Raw genomic sequence first — 21,795 nt, forward strand, 5'->3', positions numbered from 1 at the left:
TCTGTGTGAAGTATAGCTTTACATGTTTTTCTAATTGAAGACTACTTTGCCTTTGTATTCCACAATGCCTCTGACCTCTGGGCAAAGCCTTAACCCTAAAGTATGTGTTGCAAGCACAGCTCCAACTCTGCTAAGAAAAATTTGCTGGTGGGGATGAATTTTATGGGAGTCTTATCAGCAAAAAATCCCATTTAGATACTGGTTTTTAAGACCTTTGTTGAACCAATAGGGTATGGAGATCCGGAAGAACTGGAAGAAATAAAAATGAGCAAATCTCACATCCAAGATCTGCCTTCAATTTAAATTAAATTGACTAAGGCGTTTCATCCAGCTTTTCAAAGCCCACAGCAGATTTTGGGTTACGAGGCGTGCACAGAGCTAGCTCACACACCAGCATCGCAAGCCTTGGTGTCACCTCAGGAACAGGGGCAGGGCACCTCATTGCCACCCACTGACATTGAGATGTTTTTGGGAGCCACTCCACGGAAGGACGCATATGGAGCCGTGCCCTCGGGTTCTGCAGCTCACAACGCTCTTTGCAGAAAGGCACTAAAACACAATCAGTGTTGTAAGCTGCCTCACCGTTGACTACAAACGCTGCACTTCGGAGATATTGTCCCTCTGGAGGCAAAGCCTGACTGGGTTTGGTGACACAAATCCATCCTGACTGATTCCAGAATAAAATACAGTCAGATTTACACCATACACATCCAGAGGCAAAAAAAAGACCAGCGTGACCCTATGGGGCTGGGCTGCCCATGTTCCTCCCCCTGGGCTCACAGACCTAAATGAAGATGCAGTTTGACTAAATGCAACGAGCACTTTTGTCACTAATCAAGAATGAATACACTTTCCCACGTCTCCAATCCAAATGAACACTACACATGCGCTGGTCATGGAGTGGCAAACACTTGCCCCTCATATAGGAAGGGAAGGCGAAGGCTGGAAGTGCAAAGTCCTCCTTGATGTTGGAGCGAGTCCAGAGAAGGCCACAGAGACAATCTGAGGGCTGAAGCACCTCCCATCCAAGGACAGGCTGAGAGAGTCATTCAGCCTGGAGAAGAGAAAGCTGTGGGGACACCTTAGAGCAGCCTCCAGTATGGAAAGGGACTACAGGAAAGCTGGGGAGGTGCTTTTGATCAGAGAGTGCAGGGACAGGACGAGAGGAATGGTTTAAAGCCAAAAGAGGGGAGATTGAGATGAGATCTTAGGAAGAAATGTTTTTCCTGTGAGGGTGGTGAAGCCCTGGCCCAGGTTGCCCAGAGCAGTGGTGGTTACCCCATCCCTGGAGGTGTTCAAGGCCAGGTTGGATGGGGCTTGGAGCAACCTGATCCAGTGGGAGGGGAGTGGAACTGGATGGGCTTTGAGGTCCCTTCCAACCCAAACCATTCCATGGTTCTATGATTAGGTCTCTCAAAATCCAGGCATGTGGTGTGAGGCTCATCGATTTGATGAACCCTTTGCTGGGCTGCCTGTATCTCACCAAAGGAGCATAGGAGATCTGGATCTCTTTCTGGAGCAAGAGAAAGGCTGTGATGCTGAGCTGTCACTGGATTTCCTCCATCACCTATGTCAATGCAGCTCCTCCCAATAAAGCCTTGTTCCATCATACAGTCCAGCGTGCAGCACAGGAGCATCAGTTGTGGGTAACACAACCCTGGGGAATTCTCACGTGGTGGTCAGACTGTGGGGTCTCTGCTGGTTTCCTTCACCCTTAAACCATCCCATGCACTAAGTGTAGGCTGGTGACAGATGATGGTACATAAACCTCATTTCAGGTGAGTGTTGGGTTCTGCCAAGGAAATTGCTCCCATGGGAAAAGAAGGGCAATATTCTGTTGGAAAACTGGCCAAGGAACTAGCTCAGAAAGCAAACATTGAGTAAGAACCTAGGGTTTATGATGGATTCTTAGGAGGCGTTGGTTTCAGTTACTTGGCTGATTAAAATCAGACTTTGGAAAAATACTGCAAGTGCCAAATGAGTTCTCTTCAAATTTCAGCTCTAAAATACCCAATATGTCACCACATCAGACACCTCCTCAAGGAGAACCAAAAACCGGTAGTTCTGCCTCACTGTCCTTCTCTCCCTCACTGAGAGCCCACATGCAAGAGTCTGCCTGGTGATGCTGCTAAAAGACGTTCACAGTCAGCTTAAAGCTGCTGAAAGAACTTCAGCATGGAGAGTGAATAACCAAACCTTTCCTGATCCAAAGACAACGTGCTGACATTTCCCTCCCACAGAGTTCACCCAAGACGGACCCTCCCCAGTTACACTGCACTGAGAGCATCCAAGAGGAGGAGGAGGAGAAGAGACATTCAGGTTTCTTGTCATTCACTTCAAAGCTTTTGCTGACAGGAGTGTCTGTGGAGATGAAAGTGGGGAGACTGAGATGAGACCTTAGACAGAAATGTTTTCCTTTGAGGGTGGCCCTCGCCCAGGTTTCCCAGAGCAGTGGTGGCTGCCCCATCCCTGGAGGTGTTCAAGGCCAGCTTGGATGGGGCTTGGAGCCCCTTGATCCCGTGGGAGGTGTCCCTGCCCGTGGCAGGGGGTGGAACTGGATGGGCTTTGAGGTCCCTTCCAACCCAAACCATTCCATGATTCTATGCCGCCAGTCAGGCTGGGGAGGGCTCCTCAAGGACAGCCCCGAGCTGTCAGGAGGGAATGGGGAGCAGGCAGGAGGAATCCCACATGGCTGATACTCACACGTGCCCTGCGCCCATGACCACGAGGCGTACCTGTGGACCCTCACTCATCATAGCGTTCACAGCAACTCTGGACAATGCAGCAACCTCTTTTAATTCCTGTGCAATTGCATAATCTCTGAATCCAGTTGCTCTTTACAGCTGAGCTGGTTACATGTATAGAATGATCTTACACACGTGTGCATGAGATATATTTATCTAATTGGCTCCAGAGCCATGGATAACAGCACTGATTGACTCCTAGCATTACTTGGAAAAACTGACAGGGGAAAACAAATAAGAGCATTTGCCCATCTATAAGATTAATGAATTATTGCACCTATTTCCCAGCAGCAGTAGCACCTCTAATGCCTGTAGGGATCAACAGCACTACTGCCACGCGAGCTTCTCTATGGTCTCTTCGGCAAAACACTTTGTGAAGACGACAGTCACAGCACAGTTCCAACCACAATATAAAACCAGTGTGAAAAAGGGAAAAACTTTAAAGACAATTTTGTTTGGAAAAAACAATGAAGAAGCTGGACAAAATTTCCTTCTGCTATGGTTTGAGGTAAAGTAGAATCAGGTTCTCACTTCAGCTCAGCCTCATTTTATGAGTGTTACCTGCATGTTTTTCAACAGTGCTCCTCTCTGGCAGGGATCACACAGAGCACCGGGATGCAGAAAGGCCATTGCTTGTGCTTATTCCTACAGAAACCAAAGCTGTAAGGGAAAGGGGTGGAGAAGGGTGGCACCTGCAGGGAGGGGTGGGCAGGACAGGTGACCCAAACAGACCAACCGGAGGATTCTGTGCCATACACGTCATATCCAGGATAAAGCTGAGGGATCACCAGGGTCACTCTCTCTTCTTCGAGTTTTGCTCGAATAACCTATTCCCACCCTATCTAAAACCAAAGGAATGGGGTGCCTGGTGCTGCACCAGAATCCTCTCACAAACTGGGGGAATGTATAAACAAACCTTTTCTCTTCCTCACATCCCTTCACTTTCACGTGAGTAATTCTCAGCCGAGCAACCTCACTTTGCTTCACTGATATCCATAATAAAACTGGGAGGCTTTGACAGTCGGTCGGAACTAGAAGTGGGATGGGAGCTCCATCCCATTGCTCTGGCTAGAGGCACCCCGAGAACAAGAAATAACAGTGGATTGGATGTGAATTAGTAATTAAGAGCTGTGTCAATGCTTTTGATTCCTATGCTTTGATACGCCTTAACTTTTGAACATTAAATCTGCAGCATTTAATGCAGACCGACAAATACAGGGTTCCTCCCCTGAAGAACCATGTGTTGTGGGTCAAACTGAAGTAGAATCAATATTCTCACTTCAGCTCAGCCTCGTCTGAGTAACTTCATTTTCTGGGCGTTACCTGCATGTTTGTTGACAGTGTCCCCCTCTGGCAGGGCTCACACGGGACACAGGGATGCAGAAAGGCCATTGCTTACACTTATCCCTGCAGAAACCAGGGCCATCCTGGAGTTGGGGGAGCCGTAAGGAAAAGGGGCGGAAAACAGAGGTACCTGCAGGGATGGGGGGGGACAGAAAAAGTGACCCCGGAGTGACCAACAGAGGATTCCATCTCATATGCATTACACTTGGTATAGAACTGAGAGATCAGAAGGGTATCCTCTCTTTTCTTTGATGGCGGACACCCAGTGAGGACCTCATCTGTCTGGTTGTCCCTGATCCTGGACCCATCTGTTTCTGAATCCAATCCCTGCACCCAGCTCCCTCCTGGCCTCTGTCCCTTTCCCTGTGCCTGCTCTGCAGTGTCTGTAGGGACGTGGTCATCGGGGGGTGGGGGGGTGATTTCATATAACTGACTATATTTGAGTATTTCATTATTATTATTATTTTTTCAATAAAACTGGAGTTTTAGTTTCCAACCCACCAGTCTTTCTTCCTCTTATTTCCCTTTCCCCTGGGGTGGCAGGAAGGGAATTAGGAGCCTAAGAGTTCAGTTTTAGGTGACTAAATTGGCCAGGCTGGGGCTGCACCCGTAACGGCACCTGAAAACATTCAACGTTTCAAAATACAGGGAATTGCTGTATGGGCATCGCGCGCTTCGACCTCTGTGTGACCGTGCTGACCCTCACACAGACAGAGCCTGTACGAACCCCAAACATGAGCACTCACGCCATCCGCACTTGGATACAATTCATGTTCCCATGTTCTGTAAATACATAAGAAACTTAATTTGTGACCTTGTGTTAATGGGAAACGGCGCTCACAAACCATATTTACATACAAGCGTAAGCCTGACCCTAAGTGGCCACTTAAGACCGCCTGCGTTGTATTCAGCTGAAGCGTAAGTGCTTATGCTTGAAAATTAGATTCAAAGCCCAATCCAAAAGGTAATAAAACAAATTCTGTCTTCTCTCTGTCTGTTAAAATTGTTTTGTAGAAACATTACCCACTTCTCAAAGCGCAACTAAAAAACAACCCAATCAACAATGCTCTTTAGTTTCACCGCAGCATGTACAGAAAACCTTAGTGGATCGGAACATGGAAATTCTTGGTTGATTATTTTGTGTTAGACCTTATTATTATTGACAACTGTTCCTTGCGCCCCGAGGCCGGGGATGTGCTCTGCCAGATGCAGGATAAGGATCAAAAAGGAGCAGGATAGGGCTAGGGGAGAATGAAGTGTGGAGGGCGATGTCTACGGGGAAGGGCAGACAGAGACCAGCACCCCCAGCCGAGCTGCACCTCCCCAAATCTCGCCCTCCACAGCCAGGACTTGAGGGAAGAAAGAAGGTAGGAAGAGAAGGAGCTTACTTAGAGTCATTTCCACTTCCAAATAAAGCCAAGTTGCGCATCCCCGCTTTCCTCTACAAAGGATTTAATAACGGCAAATATTCTGCACAGACGATCCTTTAACTGCAATTTTACTTATTTTTTGATGGTTTTGGTTAAATCTGGAGAATTTTCTGTTTCCTTCAAGACAAAGGTTCTGCAAGACCACCACACTTCCTTCACACACTCTTCTTCTGCTGCTGCCCACAGAAATGGTCCTAAATTATCCCTGACTCCAGCATCTCCCACGTCCAGGTAAACAGCATCGAGACAATACCGGTGAGATCAATAGCGCAGATCCATCCCAATATTGCTAATTTAGGCACAAATTCCATCTGCATACAGGGTCAAAACAATCTGTCACAACAAGAAGAGAAGCAACCTGGACCAGCTCACACACAGACGGGTAGAAAATAGTGGGAGCTCAGAAGAAGCTTTGTCTGCCTGGCAGACAAAGGACACGAGTGTGATCCACATCCCTGCAATCTGATTCTGCCATCGCGGGCTCAGACATGAGTCCAGTGCATGAAAGCTGTTCCAAAGCAATAATTAAAATCAGATTTCGGGAGTAAGCATCATACGTTGTTCATTATTTCTGGAATCAGGAGGTACTAAAAATGTCCCCAGACTCCTTGCCTGTATAAGGCTGCTGGAGGAAGCCCTCTCATCTTCCTAATTTTTTCCAGGTCATCAGTAAGTTATTCTGGCTTCTGAAGCCACTGACAAGCTCAGACAAAAGCATCAGCCCAAGGTTTTGACATTTTTCCAGCAGCAACAAGAGATTATACAGACTGAAGTGCAAGTCACATCCATTTGAGGGGTTCTATGGCCATGAAAGCCCACGGCCATTCCAAGAGAGGAGGATCCATGGAGATCCCCAACAGAAATGCACCCAACCCATGATTTCCACAGCTGCTGAGTTACAGGTTGGCTCACCTTCCAGCATCTTCTCAATTCCTGCAGCCAGGATACACCAAAAGTTGCTGAAAACCAGTCCCAGGGTCAGACTTGAGCCTGGAATCACCATGACTGTCATATGGTACTGAGCTATGGCTTGGTCACCTCTCTCAGGCGAAGGAGCATCACTCAAGTGATTTTGTTTAACTTTGATACATCTTTTTAAAGATCAGCACCCAAGATCTACTGAAGCCTCCTCAGCAGCTTTTAGAGATCCACCAAGCAAACCAGGGGATCTCATCAACCCTGGAACTTACACCAGGCAACTCCATACCACTTGGAAGACTCTCAAGGAGCTGAGGACATTACACACTGCAGCAATGTATGTATGTATAGAAACCTTTCCTGCTCCTGTGACTTAAGTCATGGGGAAGAAAGCCCCTCTCCTCCAAGCAGACATCTGGATTGCACTGGTGTAGTTTCCAGCCCTGCTTCCCCCAGTGGACAAATGCCCGATGGTGGTGGCAAGGTCAGCTCCTGGCCCAAGTGCAGAGAGTCCACTGGCTGTGACAACTGAGCCAGAAGGCTGCAAAAGGCACATTTTGTCCCAAACAGCAACAGTACCGTCCCTGAAATTATATTTGGGAGGTTAAGAAAACTACTTGTACAGCTTTGAAGTTCAACGTAAGGCACAGAATGTTCAAACTCAATCAGTAATCACAGCAGACAACGGGATGATGGCAATCTACCAAGAGTGAAATGAAATTCTAGCTTTCCACACAGAGCCTTTCAGGCTGCATATGTATATATCCAGTAATAAAAAACATATTCATGACCACTGTCAGCTGTAAAAGCTCTACAGCAACAGCAACGTCATTAATGGAAACTGAAACTGCAACAGTGTCGCGTGCACATGGAGCTGCATCACTGATGACTTTCCTGAAATGAGCCTGTGTCCTAGGTTGCATCCAAAGCAGTGGGACCAGCATGGAGGGAGGGGGTTCTACCACTCTGCTCCACTCTGGTGAGACCCCACCTGGAGCCCTGTGTCCAGTTCTGGAGTCCTCAGCACAGGAAGGACATGGAGCTGTTGGAAAGAGTCCAGAGGAGGCCACGGAGATGATCTGAGGGCTGAAGCACCTCCCATCCAAGGACAGGCTGAGAGGGATGGGGTTGTTCAGCCTGGAGAAGAGAAGGCTCCAAGGAGACCTTAGAGCAGCTTCCAGTGCTGAAAGGGGCTCCGGGAAAGCTGGGGAGGGGCTCTGGATCAGAGAGTGCAGGGACAGGATAAAGGGGAACAGTTTTCAGCTGAAAGAGGGGAGATTGAGATGAGACCTTAAACAGAAATGTTTTGCTGTGAGGGTGGGGAGAAAGTGGCCCAGGTTGCCCAGAGAAGCTATGCCTGCCCCATCCCTGACTGTGTTCAAGGCCAGGCTGGATGGGGCTTTGAGCAACCTGATCCAGTGGCAGGGGTGTGGAACTGGATGGGCTTTGAGGTCCCTTCCGACTCAAATCATTCCATGATTCTATGACCTTCCACCGGTGCCCTGCAACTGAACATCAGGGAAAGCCCAGAAACCTGCTGGCTGAGGCCAAATCCTGCCAATCACCAGAATTCTATTTCTATCAATGAGCTAAACTGGTGCTCTTTTTAAGGAAAATTGTAGAGAAATAACTTAATGTATATTCATTTATTCTCTCTCAGTCATGTAAGGAAGTCCAGAACTCCTGACGAGGATGAAGGATGATGCATTTTAAAACCAAAACGTGAAACTAAATTACACTTTTAATTGGGAATTCAATTTTCCCCCATCAACTCCAAATATTAGAATTCACGGTTGTCCATCACTCCCTACTGAAGACTGACAGACAGTCTTCAGGAAGCACAAAAAAATGGGAAGCTTTGTCAAGACTTCAGGGTTTTTTTCTTAATGAATTCTTTAACTTTGCCTTCCCAGGTGAAGAAGCATCCACATTCTGTCAGCGTGGTATCTCGTCCTCAGAAAATGTGTTGCTGGGGCAGATTGGGCTCTGCGTGCCCTACAGGTATTGAATTTGATATCAATTTCCCTTTAACTGAGTGTAGCACAGTTTCTCAGATCGCCAGAACACACTCATTGCAGCTCTGCCTGCTTATGGCTTTTTAACTGTCTTTTTGTGATTTGGTTTCCGGTAAGAACGAAGCCAGAAGTATTGATGATATCACACTGGACACTACTTTTCTCCACATTTAAAACAAAATAGCACGGAAAAAAAGTTCTAAACCCAATTTGTTACACAAAATGGGAGCTGAGGGGGAACTCAGCGCTAGGAGGGGGTGTGAGACTTGTTGGTGCTCCCAAAAAACCTTCTGAACCGGATTACCAGGCAGAACTTAAGTGCACTTAAATCAGGAACTCATCACCAGGCAAAATGTTTACAGACATGAACCTCAATAAACCTCTTTAAGACGTAAATCTGAGAAAGCACTCATCCCAAACACCTTTCCTTTGTCCACAGGGCTCAGCCAGGCCCATCATCACCTTGCTGTGGTTTCCAATGACATCCAGCCCATCAGCAGGTGAGAGTGGTGTCTGAATCGCCCACGGAATGTCAGACAGTGAGAACCTGGCACGTATGGAGCTCAGCGATGGAAAAACACGTAGAATCGGCTGTGTCTCGTCATGGAGTTGCCTTCCGCCACTGAACGGCCAGCCCAGCTCTGGCTTTGCTACCTAATAGACTTGTTTAGAAGTGTAAATAAGTACAGACAGGGATAAAATATCCTGTGTCGGTGTCAATTCATTTCTCTCCCAATGAAGAAACAGCCCATGTGTGGGCTGCCACGGTTATGTTGTATAAAACCATCACCAACACAGCATTTTAACCAAACTGGAGGCATTTCATTCCCCTCGCTCCTCCAGAACCTGAGCTGCAGATGTTCTGCCTCCCCTGTCAGAGCGAGGGGCTTTAAAACCATCATAAACAATCATGGCTTATTTAAAAGACTTGTTTCATCTCGAAAGGGACACATCTCTCATTTTTACGTTTGCATAAATCAAAATTGACTTGATCAATTTTGCTGCAAGTTTCCACAAAGACGCGACAGGAATGCTGAGATGGGGCAAGAGGAATTTCAGCTCCTCTGGAAACAGAGGAATTGGGAGTTCTGCTCTCAGCATAGAGCTTTTTCCTAAACAGATCCTGCCCTCATTTTTTCCAGCCTAACTTCACAGGAACGATGACAGGATCCAGTCTTCATTGTTCATGGGTTCAAGAGTCTGCTGACACCAAAGCAACCACAGGTTTGGGGTGAGACAGCTCAGCAAACCCTGGGGAGCCTCGCAGTTAGAAACACAGAATCATAGAATGCTTCAGGCTGGAAGAGACCTTTACAGGTCATCCAGTTCCAACCCCTGCCATGGGCAGGGACACCTCCCACTGGATCCGGTTGCTCCAAGTCCCATCCTACCTGGCCTTGAACCCCTCCAGGGATGGGGCAGCCACCACCACTCGGGCAACCTGGGCCAGGGCCTCCCCACCTTCACAGCAAAATATTTCTCCCTAAGATCTCATCTCAATCTCCCCTCTTGCAGCTCAAAACCATTCCTCCTTGTCCTGTCACAAAAGGCCTTGCAACAAAGTCCCTCCCCAGCTTTCCTGGAGCCCCTTTCAGTACTGGAAGCTGCTCTAAGGTCTCCCTGCAGCCTTCTCTTCTCAGGCTGAACAACTCTCTCAGCCTGCCCTCATACGGGAGGTGCTCCAGCCCTCGGATCATCTCTGTGGCCTCCTCTGGACTCGCTCCAACAGCTCCACGTCCTTCCTGTGCTCAGGACTCCAGAATTGGATACAGGGCTCCATGTCGGGTCTCATCAGAGCAGAGCAGAGGGGTAGAATCCCCTCCCTGGCCCTGCTGGTCCCACTCCTTTGGATGCTGCCCAGGATACAGTTGGCCTTCTGGGCTGCGAGTGCACATTGCCGTTTATGTTGAGCTTCTCATCTCCCAGAAGCCAAAGTCCTTCTCTGCAAGGCTGCTCTCAATCACATCATCCTCCAGCTTGTACTGAATCCAAGGACTGCCCTGATCCCGGTCTAGGACCTTACACTTGGCCTTACTGTACCTACTGAGGTTCACGTGGGCTTATTTCTCCAGCTTGTCCAGGTCTGTCTGGATGACATCCCAGCCTTCTGGCATCTCAAATGCACCACTCAGCTTGGTGTCATCTGCACCACTTTCATGAACAATGTGTTCAAACAGAAACAAAACATTTTAGGCCGCCCTTTGGTATTGAGCAGCAGCTCCAGCTGGGCCTCGCCACTGTGTTTGAAGTGAAAGATTAAAAATGTTCCCCTACAAACTGTTTCTGCTCTTCTTTCCCCCACTGTCCACACCAGGCTGCTGATCCTAACAGCCCCAACAGCCCCACGGTGTTAGCGCGCTCCCTGTTACGGCTTTGTTAGGCAGGAGCGAGGGATGAACGATTGCCTTCACAGTCACCAAATGTAAATATTTTTCTAAAGTGCTTCCAGGACAAACCCACAGTAAATGTGAAAGATGCCCCCCGTCATATTTAAAGTAAATCTTTCTCTTTAACCTAACAAACCCTTAGAGCACAGCAGTTAAGTGAGCCATCCATTAGATTAAAATTCCCGGTCCTCTCTCTAAGAACCACGGACCAGCAGACAAACAGGATGGATAACGTGGCCTCTCCAGAAACATCTTTCCATGACTGACAGTGATCCAGTCTCACAGGGAAATCTGCCGAGCCCTCAGCCAGCATGCAGAGAGCAGTGGGTAAAGAAGCCTCAGGCCAGTTCTCGATCTCATTAAGAGGGAGAAAACTGAAGTTCTGGAGTATTTATCAATCAATTCAAAAACAGAAAAGAGAAAAGAGAGTCCAGCCACTCCCGGGACAGGATCACTGACTCCAAATATGTTCCCAGGAGTAATGACAGTGAAGGAACCAAGTTATTCCTTACACTCACAGACAGCAGGACAAGAAGCAAGGGTCTGCAGTGAGACCAGAGAATTATAGAATGGTTGGGGTTGGAAGGGCTCTCTGGAGCTCATCCTGTCCAACCCCTGCTAAAGCAGGGTCACCTTGAGCAGGCCGCACAGGAACGTGCCCAAGCGGGTTTGAATATCTCCAGAGAAGGAGATTCCACACCTCCCTGGGTAGCTGGGTCCAGGGCTCCATCAACTGCACAGGGAAGAAATTTGTCCTTATGTCCAGATGGAACTTCCCAGGCTCCAGTTTGTGCCTGGTGCCCCTTGTGCTGCTGCTGGGCACCTCTAAGTGGAGTCTGGCCCCATCCTCCTGACCCCTGCCCTTCGGAGATGGTTCAGCACTGATGTGCTGGAAGGAGGGACAGGCTCTGGACCCCAGGAAGTGGAAGAGCAATTGCACAGATGAATTGTGCAATTCATCTGTGAATTGCAGATCACAATTCACGCTGTGAATTGAAGTCAGCTCCCTCCTGCCCATTGCCACACCGCAAGCACCCATTCAATATTCAGATCATTTTAACATTCTATAAAGTTGCTACGTCTCACCTGAGAGGCGAAGAGGATGAGGATGCTTGTGTTTCGGGATTTCTGCGTTATTATTTGGTAGTTTACCCCCAGTCAGCATCTGGAGATATATTTTAGAAATGTTTGGCAGAAAAGAAATCAAAACCCAGAAAAATCCCTTCATGTACCATCAAAGTGCACAAATACAACATAATCACTGTCACACACGGGCAGCAATACAAGTTGCTGTGGCTCACAGTCCTTTACTGCATGATTTATAACACAATATTCCTTGTGATTCCACGTCCCTAGCAAAAACTTAAATAAAAGATATAAAAAAGGTTCTCCACATATCTCAGCTCTAGGAATGCAGCTTTTCCAGTCATAAAGCAAGCATCTGTGTTAGCACAGCTAATTAAGCTGCAAGGAAAACCTCTTTCATATCTCACTTGTGAAGCTGATAACGTGTAAGTTATAACTTGTATAAGACCTGATAAACTCTGTCCTTTGCAGGAGGAAATGCACCTCCAACACCACACACTGTAAACAGATCTCAGGGCGTAGCAGCTTCCCATCAGAGGCAGCTCCGTAATGGACTTGTTGAGTGGTGACATTGCCTACAACACTCGGCTCGTGTTGAATAATGCTGCTGCGGCGGTTAAACCAGATAAGGTTCAGTACCCATCCAGGAAACAAAGTGTGAGGATTTTGATTGCATTAAGCCAAAATTTACAAACATTGACCAGAAATGTTTGACAGACAAGGGAGGAAGAGCCACCAGGAGAACACTGCACTCGGATGGGGAAAGGATCCCGGGCTTTGAGCTTTAATTGTACTGTTAGTACAGCGTAAAGGGGAAAACTCACTTCAACATCAACTTTGAAGAAAACAACTCATCACCAGTCAGTTAAAAAATAAAGGAGTCAATGGCTACAACTTGATACCGGGGCCCGCTGATACCGGACACAAAGATGGACGGATTAGTGGCTGGGCTGCCTCCAGCTCACGGGGCTCTACCCCCCAGTGAGGAGCTGACATGAGCGGATAAGACAACTCCATTAGGAACCCATATCGCTACTCTGCAGCGCTCCCCGCAAGCAGATGGAGCTGCTCTTTAACCAAATGCACCGTGACTCCGGCTTTATACAGGAGCATCTGGGATGGTTTCTGACCGGGGCAGCGTACAATGCATTTTGATTTATTAACGGTCCCACGTGCAATTAAAGATTTAGGTAAATAATTCATCAGTGAAGGCTCCTCAGCTGAACCAAAAGGCAGCAAGGCGTGAGGGGTCAAGTGTCCCTGCAGGACTTGTGTTTACCAAACAGAAACGCCCGCTAAGGAATGGCTCCACGGACCTGCGGCAGAAGTGGGTCCAGGCAGGAGGAAGGAGCTGAAGGCGCGAGCTGGAGAGCCAGCAATTCCTTCATTTCAACTGAAACGAATCTGAATGTAATGTCAGAGTTATTAAAGCAACCCTCTTTATTGCCCAAAGAAACAAAATATATGTGCAGTTAGAGCTGTATAATTTCCTGCTAATACGCATTTTGATCGCAGGATAATGTGCAGCATCCTCATTCCTCAGCAGATTCTACAGAAGGACTCTAATACCTCCGAACCATTTAATCAACAACCCGTGCAGGCAGCGAAGAGATAATTGAAATATAAGTACTGTCATCCATATCCCCTTTGGGAAAGCGACACAGTAAGCATTGTATCATTCCATTAGTCCATCCTTTGATGTGGGTTTTATCCTCATTAAACTCTGTTTTAGCCTCAAGGTTTCTTCCTGTTCCACCCCCCCACACCCCACCCCAAGCTCTCCCTGATGTGGCCATGCCAGGAACAAAATAAAGAATATTCTGCAGATTGAAAGGCAAGAATTGCATTTTTACACACAATTGTACACGTCCAGAATATAAAGCTGCCTTTTTAATTTCTTGTTTACCAAATACAGTTAATGACAGCTTCTGGAAAACACAGGGTGGAAAAAAAAGGCAGGCAGGAGGGTGGTGGTGGGGAAGGAATGCATTGACTGAATACAAGCAAGATAAAAAACTGCTTGAAAAGGCTGCGGTGGTGGGGTCTGCTTTGAATTGTGCCCTGTTTAAACAAGAGGAAAGGCTCCCACTGCAAAAAGAAACATCGTTATCATTCAGAAAGATCTCAGGGCAGCCCCTCTAAAATGAGGTATTTTCTAAACAAGATACCGGAATGTTTCCCTGCAGGGAACACGGATCTGATCCCTTCACAATGATCATTCCTGCAGCACCGTCACTTTATGGAGGTTTTGTTTGATTTGTTTTAACTTAAGCCGAATGAAACCTGTCTGAAATGACCACCCAGGGGAGCAGAGCCGCCAGCTCGGAGGGGCCTGATCCCTGAGCGGGAATCACAGTCATTCCAGAACAAATTGGGAAGGTTAAACCACAGGCTTCAAGGGGGGTTGGCCAAACACTTTCTGCAGGTTCAGCAAGAGATGAGGACGTAGGTTTCCTCTCATTCACATCAGTGTCACTCTGCTCACACCAGCAGAAACGCTCTGGATTTACACCAGTGTTGGCACACAGAGAATCATGCTCATTACACGCAGGTTGCTCAGAGAAGTGGTGGCTGCCCCATCCCTGGAGGTGTCCAAAGTCAGGTTGGATGGGGCTTGGAGCAACCTAATCCAGTGGGAGGTGTCCCTGCCTGTGGCAGGGGGTTGGAACTGGATGAGCTTTAAGATTCCATAATTCTAGGTATCAGCAGTGATTATAGGGGCATTTCTTCTAAATGCACATGATTCTCAGCACGGACCGGTTTCACTACAGTTTACAGTAGAAGGTCGACCACAGTGGAAAACGCAGCTTAAGGTGAACTCATCTTGAGCTGCAATGTGTTTGTGAATCACCAGGGGAAGTCAGAAGTGTTGCTATTTTATATCAGTTTATGAACATCCAAGATACGTTTGCAATTCTAACTACAATTCATAGACATAAGACATCCGTGGAGCCATTTCTAGCCTAGGAGCTCTTTTTGGTCTGATTCTTCATGAGTTTGGCTCATAGTTTAACCTGGCTAAAGCCAGCGCTCCACTCTGAAATGTCCGCAGTAGGGAAAGCGCTGCTGTCTCCATTAATTGCAATCATCATCAACTGTATCTATAAGAAGTCAGAAGCTCATCTAAAGACCATAGCTCCTTCTGCACTGCTCTGTGAGGAGGTTAACGGGATTCTAGCTATAAATATTTACCAAACAACATGACAATCTATCTCTTTTGAACCACCCTAGGTTGAAGCACCGAGTTACCTGTGTTATGCCACCTTCAGCTTCTCAAATGCGTGATGAAAAGCAAGAGTAAGAGCACAAATATTCTGCATCAGGAAAATATCATTAAATCCCATAGCTGTTATTCTTATATTGAAGATTCTTGAGACAAGACTGGACAAAGGCTGGAGCAGCCAGGTCTAACCTCAGAGCTGCCCGTTGGGTCCCTTCCAGGCAGAGCCATCCTCCGATGCTGCCCGTGCCATGCCTCATGGCCCACGTGACACGAATGCCAGAGGAAAGACGAGGGAGAGATCCCAGCCGCACTCCCAGATGACCCTGCTGCCCTGCTAAGACCAAAGCCAATGGAGGTGGCACAGAAACCAGCCTAAAAATACAACAAGAGCAGAACGGCAAGGTGTCTACATGGTTGTGAACAAGTTCTTCTGCACATGGTGTTGGATGAATTAATTTTTTGAAGAGTAAATGCTGTTCCTGTACAACCAGTAAGCGTTTTATGAGTGTGCAGCACAGCAGATCCAGAAGGACTGCAAGTTGATAAACCAGCCGCTCTCTAACGAGAGTGTGTGCTGCTCCTGGTAGAGTGTGTGCTGCTCTTGGTGTACAACACAACGAAGCAGGACACTTGTCACTCTCGAGGCCAAGCTCACACAGATAATGCATAGATTTATTCAAACTCATCTGCAGGAAAATTAAATCCATTACATTAGAACGCAAGGGAATAACTCGTACCTAACAGGAAAGCGGGAAAAGCTGCATCATCTCAGTCAAATCTAAGATTGAGTGGGCACATGAAATTTCTCCTCGTCAATGACACCAAAACAATTCCTAGCAGGAAAAATAACATCGCTTGTTGTTCTAATGTAAAAAGCAAACACTCTCGATGAGTTCAACCGTGCAGCCAAAGTATGAGGAACATCTCGAGCTGTTTGCATTTCCAAACACAACTGGAGGGGTCAGAGGGGGGAGCAGGACATGTGGACAGGCTGGAATGATGGATGGCATTCGGTGCACACTGTGTTTGGGTCTACTCAGGTTATTTTTGTGACAGGATGTCTCTGATTATTCTCTGGACAGAGAATAAGGATGGTTATGTCTCACTGCTCAAAGGGAATGCTTTTTTCAAGGCTTACAAATTAAAAAGGACATCACAAAGCAAGCGGTCACTAAATGATCTGCTGTTTGCCACAAAGCTAGCGACAGGGTCAGGATATTCCCTGGAGGCATCAGCGGTGGGTTCGGGGGCGGCAGATCAGGTATATGTCCTCCTGTGCTATGTTCAGCAGCCCCCGCTCAGCAGAATCCATTGTGTCACTGCCAGTACGGTTTGGTCCAGGCGAAATGATATAAAATACACACAGGAGAGGTATGCTGAGCCTTTAGGGAACTATTTCAGCTTTAAAGTTAAAAAGATCCTCACTGATCACAGAATCATGGAATGGTTTGGGTTGGAAAGGACCTCAAAGCCCATCCAGTTCCACACCCCTGCCATGGGCAGGGACATCTCCCACTGGATCGGGATGCTCAAAGCCCCGTCCAGCCTGGCCTTGAACACCTCCAGGGATGGGGCAGCCACCACTGCTCTGGGCAACCTGGGCCAGGGCCTCCCGACCCTCACAGCAAAACATTTCTTCCCAAGATCTCATCTCAATCTCCCCTCTTCCAGCTGAAAACCATTTCCTCTCATCCTGTCTCTGCACTCCCTGATCAAGAGCCCCTCCCCAGCTTTCCTGGAGCCCCTTTCAGTACTGGAAGCTGCTCTAAGGTCTCCCTGGAGCCTTCTCTTCTCCATCCCAACTTTCTCAGCCTGTCCTTGGATGGGAGGTGCTCCAGCCCTTGGATCATCTCCACGGCCTCCTCTGGACTCATTCCAACAGCTCCATGTCCTTTCTGTGCTGATGTCTCCAGAACTGCACACAGGGTTCCAGGTGGGGTCTCACCAGAGCGGAGCAGAGAGGCAGAATCCCCTCCCTCACCTGCTGTTCCCCCTGCTTTGGATGCAGCCCAGGACACAGTTGGCTTTCTGGGCTGTGAGCGCATGTTGCCGGCTGATGTTGACCTTCTCATCCCGCAGCACCCCCATGCCAGTGTAGTGATGGGAGATCATAAAAGGATGCCTCATTTGCACTGGATATCATAGACGTAACACAGCAGAATTAAAAACACACCAAACATTTTATGATGTCAGGCAGCTGAAAACAGGAGAATGTCAAAACTCAAATGCCAGACAAAGTCTGGGCCAGAACTCTGCAAACACCCTAAGCTCTCTGTGTTCCCTCCCAGAGCCATGATACCAGTTTCTTCCACACAATTTATTCGGCTCTGTGTTGCCTGTTTCTGACTTGTTTTAGCAAAACTATTTATGGGTTTTATTTAAGCAGCCATGAAGAAAAGTTCAAAAAACACCAGGAAATATGTGGCAAAAGAGAACCAGGTTGCATTCCTTACACAGGAAAATTCTCTTCCGGCACTCTGCAGCAGAAACAACCCTGGCCAAGGGCTGCATGCTCAGCGTCTGTGGGGACCAAGGCCAGCATTACTCAAGCTAAGTGACACTTTAAAGAACTTTAAATGAGCTGTTGACAGCCAGGTAGATAGATTGATGAGCAATTACCCCAGGTCCCCAACATTACCATTTTGTGGTGAAAGCAAATATGAAGGGGGGGCAAGTAAGAAAATCTGTTAAATGCGGATTTCCCAATCCGTGCTGCAGTCAGATGAAGGTGGAGTTCATTTAAGGACACTGGAAATATATAAAACAAATCCCTTTCTCTAAATCAAAAGCTGACAGCAAGGTTCCTGGCTATAGTTTTGACTCCAGAAGCACTGCAAGCCCTGCTCATGGACTATGATAAAGAAAAACAATTTAAAAAGTCATAGAATCATGGAATGGTTTGGGTTGGAAAGGATCTCAAAGCCCATCCAGTTCCAATCCCCTGCCATGGGCAGGGACACTCCCCACTGGCTCAGGGGCTCCAAGCCCCATCCAACCTGGCCTTGAACCCCTCCAGGGATGGGGCAGCCACCACTGCTCTGGGAAACCTGGGCCAGGGCCTCCCCACCCTGATCATGAAGAATTTCTTCCTAATACCCAGTTTAATTTTTCCCCCTTTCACTTTAAAGCCACTCACCCCTGTCCTTACTGTGTGTATGACAGCTGCCCTCACTGCAGTGCCCCCTAAAAGATGCTTTTAAATAAAATTAACTCAACTCAGGAATGTGTAATTAGCGCTGTCCTCAAGAGCCAATCACAACAAGTTTACTGAAGTGCTCGCACTATTTACAACGCAAGGGAAGTTACCCCCAAGGTTTGCTTTAGTATTTTGTCTCAATTTTCCTGTAATTTCATCCATTGCGTTTTTTTCAGCCCTCTGAAGGTGATGGATAAAGCACAGACCTAAACAGGACCAACTGCTCGCAGATGCCTCAGGGAAAACAGAATTTTGTTATAAATAATCCTTGGCGCAACTCGTGGAAACGCAATACTAAAATTGTTTGTTGAATCCTTTATGAATGGGGCCTTCAGTTTCAGTTTGCAAAGAAGTTGCAGTTTTTTGTTGATGTTCTCTCTCACTTTGTGTTTCAGCTGGAAAACAGCCTTGGAGAAACCGCACTGATGGAGAATCCAGAAACCAGAGTGAAGGAAGGGTTTCTTGAAAGGGAATCCCTTTGCGAATAACAGGGTGAGTTTTGGCTTTGGGAAGGATTTACATATGGATGATGAGCAACTAAATGATGACAAATTTGTCCTGTATTTTCACCATTTTGAGTTTTCACCACATCTTTGTGCTAAAGGAAAAGCAAGGCCAACACAGTGCCTTACAAAACCACTACAAAATCAGCTGCAGACACCTCTGCCAGGAGGTACCCAATGGACGGCTACAACCAAACAGATAAATGTGGCCTCCAGAAATTATTTACATAGTTGTGTTTGTTCTAAGATGTAACGTTTGAACTAATGCAAAAGCTCAGTGGAACGCGACCACATGCTACCACGCTGTGTAGTCAGCACACGCAGAAACACACAACACGAGCTGTGTGGGGAAATTCAGAATTCTAGAGGGCAGCTGATCCCTCAGACTCCTCAATGACAGCTAAAACCAGGAAAAAATAGCGAAGGACAGAGAGGTGCATGTCTTTCTTAAGTCTTTTGTCTGGCAGTGCTATTTTCCATCAACTGAAGAGAGACAGGAGCTTGGCGATAGATGAAAGCATCGCGAGGCCTCCTTTCCCGTCAGCCGGCGCGGGGTGCGGAGCCTTACCTGATCTGTCCTCGCACCAGCGGTCTGTTCTTTGTCCTGTTCATGTTTGAGTCGAATGGAACCTCAAAGAACTGCAATGAAAAAAAAAAAAGAAGAACGAAAATGAAAGGATGCTGGGCAGGAGGCCATGCGTGGAGCGCGCAGGCTGCATCTGCAGGTGCTTTCATCTCCGGTTTTGAAGGTTCAGAAATACTACGAAAACTGCAAACTTCTTTTACCAAGCTTTGATGCTTTTGGCATCCTCTTAGAAAGAAAATTACCTGGAGGACAAATCCAGTTTGTGCGAGTCCTCCCAAGTTACTCATTTGAAGTGCAGTTTGATTCAGAGTCCTATTCTCTGCAGGTTTGACACTGCTGTTCTCCAAACACAGACACGCAGCCCTGCCCTCAGTTTCATATGAACACAAACACCCCCTGCAAACATTGGGTTCCTGGTATTTAAGAGAAAAGCATGAGATTCTTTTCAAGACCATCGAACTCTTAAGAACCCAAAATCCACCCCAAATCATTCAGCTCACGTAAAACATGACCGGAACAGTGCTGAGCACACAGCACTCGCAGTGGGGACTCAACGCTCTGTTAGGTGTGATTTAATGTGCCAACTCAGCCTGACTTCAAACACTACCCATGGGAGAATCAAGGCCACACTGCCTTCAGACGAAGAATCCCTGCAAGCTTTGGTGTGATCTGATTTATAAAGGATGTAACTGGCAAAGCAGAGCACACTTTGCCACACAGTGAACTGTACAGGTGTTTAACTTCAGATGTGCAAAATAACAACAAAAATAATCAGCATATCTTTACTTATAGAAGGAGCAGGATGTATTTGTCGATGTATTTATCCTTCCTGACATTATGTCTGAGGTTTTGGGGTAGGATGCCAATTCTAGTGAGCATGTAAGAAAAGAACCCTAACCAACTACAACTTCAAAGCAGACTGACAGCTCAGAGCAACCAGACTGCAGGTGGATTTGAGGTGACCAAAGGAGAAACCCTCTGTTGTTCCAGCAAGCTGGTGTAACATTTCACACAATAAAAGACAAAATTAACAAACAACTTCATTCCAACAGTGCCACGGTACCGGCCTGCATCCTCTGGGGCAGCATTGCCAGGTGAATGCCAGCTGACAGGGCCACCAGGGCTCCAGCACTGAGTTTTCAGTTTGTCTATGAAGGATCCCAAACTACCACGGTGTCACAGTTCAGCCCCAGCCCCACCAATCACACAGCTAAAATCCAGCAGTTGGGCTCCCCCTCACCCAGGGAAAGGGAAATGAGAGGAAAAGACTTGTGAGTTGGAAAAACAGCTTTAATGAAATAGTACTATTACAAATAAAAATACTATTAATAAGTGAAAAAATAATAAAATATATACAAATACATAAACTTGCATTCCTACCCAGCCCCTCGATGACTCTGTGTCATGACAGATGCTTCAAAGCGGACACAAGAGCAAGGGCCCATGTGCAGGAGGGAGTTGGGCTCAGGCACTGGATTCAGATACACACAGATTAGGATCAGGGGCAAACAGACAGACAAGGGCCTCACTGGACATCGGCCATAGAAGAAGAGAGAGAGATCCTCATAATCTCTCAAGTTTATCCTGAGTATGGGATGGAATCCTCTGTTGGTCACTCTGGGGTCACCTCTCCTGTCCTCCCCCATCCCTACAGGTACCTCTGTTTTCCGCCCCTTTCCCTTACGGCTCCCCCAGCTCCAGGATGGCCCTGGTTTCTGCAGGGATAAGTGTAAGCAATGGCCTTTCTGCATCCCTGTGTCCCGTGTGAGCCCTCCCAGAGGGGGACACTGTCAACAAACATGCAGGTAACTCCCAGAAAATGAAGTTACTCAGACGAGGCTGAGCTGAAGTGAGAATATTGATTCTACTTTAGTTTGACCCACACACATGGTTCTTCAGGGGAGGAACCCTGCATTTGTCGGTCTGCGTTAAACGCTGCAGATTTAATGTTCAAAAGTTAAGGCATATCAAAGCATAGGAATCAAAAGCATTGACACAGCTCTTAATTACTAATTCACACCCAATCCACTATGATTTCTCACCTCCATCTGGGGCTGCGCAGCTTGAGGATGGGCTGCTCTTGGGGTGCCTCTAGCCAGAGCAATGGGATGGAGCTCCCATCCCACTTCTAGTTCCGACCGACTCTCAAAGCCTTCCAGTTTTATTATGGATATCAGTGAAGCAAAGTGAGGTTGCTCGGCTGAGAACTACTCACGTGAAGGTGAAGGGATGTGAGGAAGAAAAAAGGTTTGTTTATACATTCCCCCAGTTTGAGAGAGGATTCTGGTGCAGCACCAGGCACCTCATTCCTTTGGTTTTAAATAGGGAGGGAATAGGTTATTTCCCATCCTCTGTTTGTTTAG

The 21,795-nt window shown here is 47.3% G+C and overlaps 1 protein-coding gene across 1 annotated transcript in view; it reads right to left on the reverse strand.

The window, feature by feature from the left end:
- Nucleotides 1-21,795, reverse strand: part of LOC104054810 (protoheme IX farnesyltransferase, mitochondrial) — a 114,797-nt gene that overhangs the window by 19,345 nt on the left and 73,657 nt on the right. The window contains exon 5 of the mRNA XM_054083314.1: nucleotides 19,415-19,485. Within this exon, the coding sequence (XP_053939289.1) occupies nucleotides 19,415-19,485 (71 nt within the window). The remainder of the gene's footprint in view (nucleotides 1-19,414; nucleotides 19,486-21,795) is intronic.

Source organism: Cuculus canorus, chromosome 18 (assembly GCF_017976375.1).
Source record: "Cuculus canorus isolate bCucCan1 chromosome 18, bCucCan1.pri, whole genome shotgun sequence".
In the NCBI taxonomy this organism is placed as follows: Eukaryota; Metazoa; Chordata; class Aves; order Cuculiformes; family Cuculidae; genus Cuculus; species Cuculus canorus.